An 11,263-nucleotide genomic window follows, 5' to 3' on the forward strand; every position below is an offset into this window, starting at 1 on the left:
TAGAAGAATGCTAGTTTGACTAAAATAAATATATAAATCTTGTTTACTGGCTTAGTCTTTACCTTATATTTAACAAAGCTTAAAATATGAAACAATATAATCCTTAAAATTAAATAACAAACTAAGCAAAAAAGCTTAATAAAACACTATCTATAACTCCCTGGGTTTGCTTCGGCCATGCACACCTCATTTTCCTTCATTTCTTATGGAAAATTCGCTATTATTTGATGTCTTTTTAATTTACATGATGCTCTCATGAGAACATATACCAACCAAACAGAGAAATGACTGTATGAAACTAAGAGTCTCACTGGAGCATTGACAAATTAGTGATTCTCAAGTGCCATCAGTAATTTTATGTTCTCATGATAACAAAAAACATGTTTAAAGTTACAAGATTTAAGGTGTTATCAAGTTTCATTCAAACTTGGTATGCATTTTCATCTTGATCCTCTGAACAATCCCTGAACGTAAATATTTTTGTACATCTCCAGTGACTTAATCTACTTCTATGCTTTGGAGCATTCACATTCAAATATTACTGAGGATGCTGGTGAAGTGGTAACATTTTAGTCTTGTACTTTGGGGGCATACAGTTCAAATCTCTGATTGTGGTCAACATAACTGAAGATTCCCAGGAAAATTCCAAGATAGTACCTTTAGATAGTTCCATTCCAAATCCTAACCTGCTTATAATTCAGGATAATTTTCCCAAAACATTTAAACTATATAAGCTTTGAACTTGAAACAGGATTGTTAAATAATCTAGGAATCAGTCAATAAAATAACAACATTATTTAAAACTCAATGCTAGCAAAGTCAAATTTTGCTGTGAGATTCATTGCTATGAATGTAATCAGTAAGAACTCATGTGTGAAGAATTTGTTTTGATCTATGGGTTAATAAATAGATGTCTGTAGCACCATTATCAAGATAGCAAATACCAGACTACGGTATTCATTTTTACCAGTCTGAAATGAAATGCGATGCAAACTAAATCTACATATGCCATTCTTCAACAGAATTCTCCTGATAAATATTCTCTCTCATGACATACAAATTCAAAGGAATGATACCATGTATTAAGAAATAAAATGTGATCAAAATCACAGCATTAAACAAGAATTACAATAATCTTTATAAAGACAGATTATTACCTGAATCTTGAAGCACAGATTCAGAATACAATATCTTTAGTAGAGATACTTCAAGAGATGCAATACTCTATTCTTTGGATTTCATAGTAGCATTTAAGTTACTCCAGTTATTCCATTGTTGCGTGTTACACAGCCGTTACCCAGCAATGGCTGTTTCTCTGGCTCCACAGTTCTTGTTTTGAGCAAATATGCCACAGTATTTTGTGTATGATATATGTTGATGTTTCTTGTGGTATATCGGTATATGTATCTACCCTATGGTGATGAGTAGTTCCTCTTATTGTGTAATGTGTAGCTGTTATGAATGTTTGCTAAGCTGGTTTGGTTCTGTTTCATATCAGGTATGTGTGCTGCTGTCTAGTGTTTAATTCTTGTAATGTTTTGAATATTGTAATCTTCAGGGAATGCATCATGTTGTGTTATTCTATAAATTACTTTTAAATTGTTCCTGTCTCAACACAACAACTATCAAGACTCACTCACAATTAACCATGCAACAGTGAGTTTATTGGTCTCATAATATTACAATGCGCTATATGTTTTGGCTCTTAAAGCCATCATCAGGTGGTAGTTTTCTTACATCACTGCTTTTAATGTGTATTATTTCTTTTTGGTTACTTATGACAATTTCTGATTTTTTTATTATGTTTATGACATATGATTTTGGTAGGTTGATTGAAACAATCCACCTCATTGGGCCTCAGCCTCTAACAGAAATGAGTACCCGGAATCTTCATGGGGGGGGGGGTAAATGGCAGCAGGCGCATAAGGCTGACAACCTCACTGCCACCTGTGAACAGACTGTCTAGAGAAAAAGTAGGAGCCTCAACGTCTCACCATCCTATGGGCCTTCAAGACCTGTTACAGGGATAGCTTTACCTTACCATACCATATGATTTTGGTATACTAGTGTACATGTTCTCTACATCAAATGAACACATTCTCATATTTTTCAGTGAATGCAACCTGCTGTGTATCATTTATTATTTCTTACTGAAAACCGTCACAACACAACAATTTGATATTCACTCACATCATCTTATACCATTGTCTATATTTGGAAGTTTAGTACTGTATTTTATATTTGACATGCAATTCAATAACAAAAAAGGTTTAATGTGTTTGCCTGATGATGACCTCTTGAAGGCCGAAAACATGTAGCAAAAGTATCTCCTAGAGCTACTTACAGATATTACTGATTGTTGTGTTGTGACGGTTTTCGAGAAGAAATAACATTCTCAAATATTCATTAATTTCCATGGATTGTAAGTCTGTAACTAGGCAAATAGTTATGAATGCTGTATGCACATGACTGTGTGTTTTTAGCTATGATATGTGTTAGTGTTTTTATGTGCACATTTTTAAGATGTTTTGTTAAAATTTGCATTTGCATTACAAACACACAGGTGCATAAATTGAGGCATACCCCAAAAATTGAACTTACAGATGGAAGCAAAGCAGTTTCATCAGCAATTTCTGAGACACATGGAAACAACCAATGTTGGTCAAAACATGTAGTGCACATACACCAGAGACGTCGAAGAGATTTTAAACTTTAAAACTTTTAAAGGTTTTAAAAAGCAAGTTACATGTGAGATGGCTAATAACACAGGAATAAATTTTTATAAGAACACACATTGCTCAGTACAATACACCAAGCTTTCAGCATTAGTCCTCTATGAGGAAAAGATAACATAGGATTTGGTGTGTGATGTCTCATGTGTGACTTACCATAAAAGTACATGACATTTATGCTTACACAAAACTAGTCTTGGCTGTCTCATTTTTCAAGTAGGTTTCCAGCATTATAAATTGAAGACCATGTGGAAGAATAAATACAATTTTGATATAACCTGACATGTTGTCAAGTTCTATGTTTCTTAGTAGTCTGAATAATGACACTGTCATGTACGAGGGGGGACCCAAAAATAACCGGAAACGACCTGTTGCGCGCGCATGCTTTGTAGTTACGAGTTGTGCTGCTAGGTTGTGTTAGCTGGGGGTCTCCCGTGACTGTTAGTGAGCTGGCATCAGTCTGAGTTAAGTGGTTTGTCTGTGGTGCTCTGTTGTGTGCGTTCCTGTTTCAACCCTTTGGCGATTAGTGAGATGGCCGACCAGAAGGAACAAAGTGTGTGCGTGAAATTGATGAAGATCGTCGAAAGACCATTGACCAACTTTCTGAGGAAACGAACATCTCATGGAGCACGGTCCAGCGAATTTTAACCGAAGGTTTGCACATGAGACGGGTGTCTGCAAAATTTGTTCCTCGCTTGCTCGGAGATGACCAAAGAGAAAACCGCGTGAATGTTTGCCGCGACTTGAAGAGTGAAGTGCAGTTTTCCCTAACAGAAAGCAAAATTTCACGCACACTCTTTGTTCCTTCTGGTCGGCCATCTCACTAATTGCCAAAGGGTTGAAACAGGAACGCACACAACAGAGCACCACAGACAAACCACTTAACTCAGACTGACGCCAGCTCACTAACAGTCGCGGGAGACCCCCAGCTAACACCACCTAGCAGCACAACTCGTAACTACAAAGCATGCGCGCGCAACAGGTCGTTTCCGGTTATTTTTGGGTCCACCTTCGTAAGTCACACTTCTCTCACTGGCTTTACTTAAAAAGAAACTGCTAAGTTTTGTTATATATAAAAAGTAAAAAAGTAAAGGTATCCCTATAACAGGCCGTGGAGGCCCATAGGATTGTGAGATGTTGAGGTTCCCACATTTTCTAGACAATCGGCTCATAGATGGCAGTAAGGTTGTCAGCCCTACGCGCTGGCTGCCCTTTACCCCCAAGGATATTCCAAGAATATTCCTGGTACTCATTTCTGTTAGAGGCTGAGTCGACCCCAGGACCATAGTGTGGCTGGAAGGATTAGGTGAATTGAAAAAATCCAATGACCTCATCGGGATTCGATCCTGCGACCTTCCGGCTTGTAGCACAGTGCCTCAACCAACTATGGTACTGCATACCCCCAAGTTTTGTCATATATGTTGAAGAAAATTTCATATTTGTCAATTACAGAGCATATTCCAGTTTGTAGTACATGATACAACAGAAATGGAATAGCATATATCCCATACTGCAGTGCATGATACTGCTTAAATGCTACCATAAGTACAATTGAAATGTTACTCACTAAGAAAACGTAAACCTTGTTCCACAAGCCAGTCAATTTAAATATTTTGAGACATACCCTATTAAAATAGCTCTGCATTATTACTGTAGCTGAATTAATTTAATATGGGAACATATTTGTGTGTGCACGAACATTTATACTGACATTCTGAAGCTGTGTCCTTATATACAAATTCAGTCACCTAACATGTTCTAACTACTTTCATGTTGTGGTACATTACCTACAGTTTCTACAATATACTGATGTTCATTTGAATTTGTAAGAGAGTCACTGGTCCTATTCTCGGTAGACTCTACATTCGGTACTCGCTGAACATCTTGTTCTTTGGTCATTTTTTGCTTCTTGTCTAGCTGGAAGCATTGCTCTTGTCTCACTGCTGAAACCTGTCCTGCTTGCATTACATTGAGTTCAGTATTCTTCTGGACTTCACAATGTGCTCTGTAGTGACCTCTGGTTCCATTACTCTGACTTTCTGCTTTGTGCTGCTCAAGTGCTGCATACTCGCGTGCCTTCTCACGTCGGGTCTTGATGAGGATCCTGTGTCCACCGCAATCCTTATTTTCTAAGTAACATTTAGTCCTACAGCAGGCTTTGCACAACCGAAAATCACATTTTGAACCCTGTAAAACACAAGAAAAGTATGGAATGTGGCTGTTTTGTTTTATTTAATGAGGGAAAGACATTTATAACATTACATACAGAGACGAACAAACCCACTCATCTGCTCATCACTGACAAGTGAAAAATCAATACTGACAAATGAAGAAATCTTTAAATTTATTTTTAAATATTCTTTGATGTCATCTTTTTCATTTCTCAACAGATGCTGAATAATAAATTTATAAGCTGTGTGAATAAGAGGACTTCTGTTAATATTTTACATGGGTATCATGTGTTGATATGTCATGGGCTATGATGTTGCGTCTCGGACATTAAGGGAGGAACATAGACTGAGGGTGTTTGAAAACGGGGTGTTGAGCAGAATATTTGGACCAAAGAGAGATGAAGTGACAGGAGGTTGGAGAAAACTGCATAATGAGGAGCTTTGTAACTTGTACTCTTCTCCAAGTACAAGGTGGTTCAAATATGACTGGGACTGATTTCTTTTTTTTTTTTAAACCATAATTGCCAAACACTTACTTGCACATGTCAGTCTTCAACGTACTCCCTTCTGGAGTCAACACATTTTTTCCCACATTCTGGAAGCATCCTGATGCCCTTTTCAAAAAAGGCTTGTGGCGGCGGTGTATCCACTCCCGAGCAGTCTGGATGACAGCGTTGCTGTCCACAAACTGCATGCCTTGCAAGTCTGATTTGAACCTTCCGAACAGGTAGAAATCACTTGGGTCCAAATCGGGACTGTACGGCGGATGTGTCAGAAGGTTCCATTTCAATTTCTGGAGGGTTTCCATTGTTGTTTTGGCTGTATGGGGGCGTGCATTGTCTTGAAGGAAGGCTACCCGCTTTCCACCTGTCTTCCACTTGGATCAGATCTTTGCCTTTGCGTCTGTTGCCAGGAGGTCTGAGTAATAAGCTGCATTGACTGTTCTGGCATCTGTCAGAAAGTCTACATGGATAACCCCCTGCCAGTCCCAGAAGAACGTTGCCATCACTTTTCCTGCTGAACGGCTCCTGTGTGCTCTCTTGGGTTTGGGAGAACTGGTATGCCACCACTTGCGTGATGACTGCTGGGACTCGGGAATAAGTAGTGCACCCACGTTTCATTGGTGGTCACTACAGACTTCAAAAATGTATCACCTACATCTTCAAACTGCTGTAGGAGACGACTGGCAGCTTCCATGCGCACCATTTTGTTCACATCCATCAAAGTGTGTGGTGCCCACCGTGCATTCACCTTGCGATAGTGCAGGTGATATTTCACGATGTCTTGTACACTACCAACATTGATGGACAGCATTGCTCCAAGTTCCTTGATAGTGATGCGCCTATTCTTACAAATAAGAGCGTCTGCACGATCAATGTTTGGCTTGGTGACAGATGTTTGTGGCCGACGATCATGCGGCTCATTCTCCACGTGCTCTCTGCCCTCTCTGAAGCACTTACACCACTCAAGCACATGGGTCTGTGCGAGACACTCTTCCCCATACTGTTGTTGGAGTCTGTGGTGAATTTCAGTGGACGGGACGTTTTCTCCAATGAGAAATTTGATCACAATGCGTTGTTCCATGCTCCATGGTACCTTCTGTTCACTCATCACTCTAGCAACTCCCAGACAGGACTGAACAGGTTCTAACCCGAATGGGAGGGAGGGTGGAGTTGTGGCTTCACTCACTCAAGGTCGCACAACTGCTGCGCAGTGCGGCTTGTTTACACACAAATAAGTTCCAGTCATATTTGAACCACCTTGTATAATTAGAATGATCAAGTCAAGGAGGATGAGATGGACAGGCCATGTAGCACGAATGAGGGAGATGAATGCATATAGGATATTGTTGGGAAAGCCAGAAGGAAAGAGACCACTGGGAAGACCAAGGCGTAGGCGCGTGAAGAAAATTAAAATGGATCTTAGAGAGATAGGATGGGATGGTATTGATTGGATTGATCTGGCTCAGGATAGGGACCAGTGGAGGGCTCTTGTGAACATGGTAATGAACCTTCGGATTCCATAAAATGCTGGGAAATTCTTGAGTAGCTGCAGAATTGGCGGCTCCTCCAGAAGGGCTGAGCTCCATGAGTGAGTGAGTGAGTGAGTGAGTGAGTGTGAGTGAGTGAATGAGTGTGTGTGAGTGTGAGAGTGAGTGTGAGAGTGGGTGAGTGAGTGAGTGACTGAGTGAGTAAGTAAGTAAGTATGATTTTTTATGCATGCTATGCTTCATTCATAACACCACCACAGCAAGTATGAAGCAACTGGCAATGCAATTAGATTTTACACATAGGTCTGATTATTAAAAGAAGGCACTAAGGGATTGGAAACTTCTGAGTTCAAGTGTTTGCTGGTCAACATTATGGTGGCACCTAGCAAAGGGATGGGTGTGAATGATGAAGAAGTATTATGTGAACATACTGGAAAATGAATGTGGCGATATTTCTTACAGTAAAAGTAGCAGACACAGTGACATGAATGTGAAGATTTTGTTGAATAGCAGCTTTCATGATAATAATGTCAGGAATAACAGATATAAGCAGCATGGCACATGGACAAATATATGCTGGGAGTCAAACTGGCCTAACTGTTAATTTAGAAGACAAAGTAACCCAGAGAAATATTTTGTCATTCACTATACAAGAAATTGTCAAAATAATAAGCAGAGAAACGGACCAGTAAGCCAACCAATTTTTACTAATATGTTGAACTTAAAACTAACACTAGAGTGAACCAATTTTCCTCGACCGGTACAGCACTAGAAACAAGAAGTAGCTGCTGCAGCACTATAGACATAGGGCGAGTAACCCTGACAATTTTAAATTTAAAATTTATAGGAAAATTGAAAATATTTTAAAATTAGAACTGAAGATTTTATAAGTGCTAATTCAGAGAAATCAAAATTGACATGTGTAAATAACAAAGATATCAATGAGGTAGATTTTGGTAATAACGACGAAAGGAACAATCAGGAAGACCTGTGTTTTTAAATTTTAAATGTTAAACTAAGTGCAGTGTGACAGATGCGTGAGTAATACACCTGATGATGGCCGTTTGTGGCCGAAACATGTAGTGTGTAAAGGAGAGCAAAACGAAAGACCTATAATATATGGTTTGCACTGAAGACGGAGTTTGTATCATGTATCGTATGGAGTGCAACAGGATGCTTAAATATAAAATTGCAAGGTAATTTACACATTCATATGAAAAATTAGTGGATATTATAAATGTTACAAGTGATGTTTATTAAAAATAAATTGTTGGGCTGAAACACACAGAAGGAAAACACATGATACTCGTACTTACAACAGGATTGGGGCAATCCACACATTTGTCAACTCCACGACGACCATGGAAGTTCTTGTTTGGATTGCGCTGTAACTTCCTAAGCTTCTTCATCTTCCTTTTTGACATATTTTTGCTGTCTGTAGATTCCACACTACCTTCTCGTGGCCTTTTCATAGCCATACTATCTTGATTCTGTAGGATGTGCATTTTGAATTAGAAAATAGGTAATAAACTTCTGATTTATCTTAGTACCTATGTTAATTGTGAGAGATACGATGTGAATTAATATTAATAAAACAGAATTATTATAACAACAATGCTCTAATCCTCACTGAGTTTATCTGTACTGCAGGACAATTCTTGTCACACTAAGCTATGTTTTACTTCTTGCACCATAATGTGCTTTTCACTGAAATATGGGATATTCTTTTTTAACCCTACTTTATCAAAGCTCAGACTACTGACATTTCTGTTTAATCAGAACAGGCTCAATATTGCCTGAAGTTATAACATTGTGTTACATGTAATTTACTACAGCCCATCCTGTTAATGTGTCACTATCCTTTTCAGTTTCCAGGCTTGTGGGTCTGAACCAGGACTGCAAATACAGTAAAATCTCAATTTAGTGTAACCACATTTAGTGAAATCCAATATTTAGTAAATATCAGTTTTTGTGCCAGCTGAAGCCCAATACAGGAAATTCCCCAAATATCCAGCAAGTCTGGGGAATGAGGTCTGTCAATTGTGTGAAGAAATCTCTCGAAGTTGAAACAACATGTTTTTGCTTTAGTCCCTGTGTGGAGGTCTTCCTGTTTGACATAATGGAGTGATAGGTGAAAGATTTTGGATGCATATATGGTAATGCAATCAGAAATTCAACTAACTTCTACTCTAATGCCAACTGCATTACGGAGGATGACACACAGCATTAACAGTGGGTGGAAGAACTACCAAATGGTGGGTGAACATGTGTGCACCATAAATTCGTTTCTGATTAACTTAATATAAATGGCAGGTTTTCTCTTAAATTTCAGTTGCTTGGATGAGAATTCTGGATGCCTGGATAAGAGATGACCAGAAATTATTTCAATAATTAATGTACTATCTTCCTACAGTTGGCATATTTCTATTTAATAACCTGAATTTAGTATAATAAATTTCAGCCCTCAAGAACTAGTATCTAGACTTAGTGTAACTGTGGTGAAAACAACAATCAGTATTCACATTTCCTGCCACCCAAAATCAATCTGATATCACCGATTATGCAACTGAAATTATTTGTGCAGAAACAGGTTCTTCAACTACTTATGTAAAAGAATTAAAATGACAACTGTGCATATATTATAACAAGATGAACAGTTTCTTGACATAGTTTTGCTTAACCTCCATTTAAAAAACCAAAATTTGGTGTAAGAGAAGTCATTTTCCCAGAGTTTCATTAAATATGGACTCCATTGTATTTGTATATGGAAGATTTAATCATGTCTTCATTTCAGCGGCTGCTGCACACAAAATATTTATACAACTGAATGGTTCAAATGTCTACTAAAATATTCAAAGACAATGAACACAAATGATAACAATACCAAATTCCTCTAGATGAACTACATGAAGAGCATGATAAATGGAACAAAGGTATTACAAAGAGAAAGCTCAGATGACACTTAAAAGCTAAGCCTTAGATGCAAATACCAGTTTCCATCTGGTGCACATTTCTGTCTTCTCCCCTCATCTCACAACACTGTTTATCCAGGTTCTCACCTCTTTCTCTGCTTCGCCAGAACCCGACTCCCCCTCAAACTGGTTCACATCAGCATTCCTGTTCTGCTTCTCCACTAGCTTCTTCAGATGTTCTTCAGGTGTAATTCGCATGTAAGGCTGGCAGATCCAAGGGGGATGAATCAGATTGTAACCAATTCCTATACAAAGGACAAAACTGAACTAAAAAGCAAGCCACTCTTCATTGCGATAATTAGTTCCTTTTGTTTCTAAATTATGTTCTCTTCTCAAATGTGTAATGAGATTAATCAGATGGTGAAACTGAATTACAATCAACAGGCATAACATACATGCTTGTCTGATTGTTTGAACAAAAATGTTGGTAGAAGTGTGGACATTTACTTCACGCTACAAATGTTATTTAAAAACTTTTATTGTCCACTGTCTACCTTTTCAAAGTCTAAAGACCAATATATTATAACGGACGGAGAACAGTCGCTGTAAGGAGGAGCCGAAATACCGGTTGACACAGAAAGCACAGCCTCCAAAGAAAAGGAATGGGGGCGCACCGTCAGACTATTCGGGACGAACAGCCTTAAGGAGGGAGCAGTGTGACATGTTGCGCAATGGAGAACACCCCCCCCTCCCCAGCGGCGAGTGGCAGCTCTGGCCACGGTGATGTAGCAGGTGAGTCAGCACTCCCCCCCCCGGGCTACGTGGCACCGCTCCTACTGTGACAAGACACGCAACGCCGCTGTTGACACGGGCAACAGGCAACAGCGAACGGAATAAAAGCCGGCTGAGCAGCAAGCAGGCGTTAGTGTGTCATCAGGAGTGACACCGTTGAGTGTATCAGTCGCCGAAGTGAGTTCTCAAGGCAGCAGCCTATGAGTTGAGTTGGAATATGGCAGCCATCGCGGAAAGGAGAACCGGACGCGTGTGTGATAATCAGTGATAGTTTGTGATAACTGAGTAATAATTGGGAGTGTGTGATACAGGGACACTTGTATAGCTCCCGTCTCGTAATTAATACGTGTAGACTACTGAGGACAGAGTGAACAGATTATTGCGAATAGGGTTATAAAGTGTGAAACCCCGCAACAGTATTGTAATTAATTGTAGCCGAGACTGGTAGGTTGTTAAATAAACCAATTAACAATCCGAACGGCATCTTCAGTAATGAAATACGTTACAATATGTTAACCATTCTGTCCTTTGAAGTATACTATTTTCTGGAATGTGACGCCATGCAGCCTGGTAGAAGTTTACCAACATTCTGGAGAAAAATACTGCTTCCAACTTCAGTTTCGAAGAATGAGCTTAAAGATGGAGACTGTACATTCCTCCTAAACA

General features: G+C 39.1%; 1 protein-coding gene across 2 annotated transcripts in view; it reads right to left on the minus strand.

Moving 5' to 3' along the window:
- Window positions 1–4,051: 4,051 nt before the first annotated feature.
- The window catches only part of LOC111865807 (tRNA-dihydrouridine(16/17) synthase [NAD(P)(+)]-like), a 42,832-nt gene continuing 35,620 nt past the window's right edge, over window positions 4,052–11,263 (minus strand). For both annotated transcript variants that reach the window (XM_023854128.2, XM_023854129.2), the window contains exons 7-9: window positions 9,953–10,110; window positions 8,210–8,383; window positions 4,052–4,919 (exon numbers count right to left, since the gene is read on the minus strand). In XM_023854128.2, the coding sequence (XP_023709896.1) occupies window positions 4,491–4,919; window positions 8,210–8,383; window positions 9,953–10,110 (761 nt within the window). In that variant the 3' untranslated portion in view covers window positions 4,052–4,490. The remainder of the gene's footprint in view (window positions 4,920–8,209; window positions 8,384–9,952; window positions 10,111–11,263) is intronic.

The sequence above is a fragment of the Cryptotermes secundus genome, unplaced genomic scaffold (genome assembly GCF_002891405.2).
Source record: "Cryptotermes secundus unplaced genomic scaffold, Csec_1.0 scaffold901, whole genome shotgun sequence".
NCBI lineage: Eukaryota > Metazoa > Arthropoda > Insecta > Blattodea > Kalotermitidae > Cryptotermes > Cryptotermes secundus.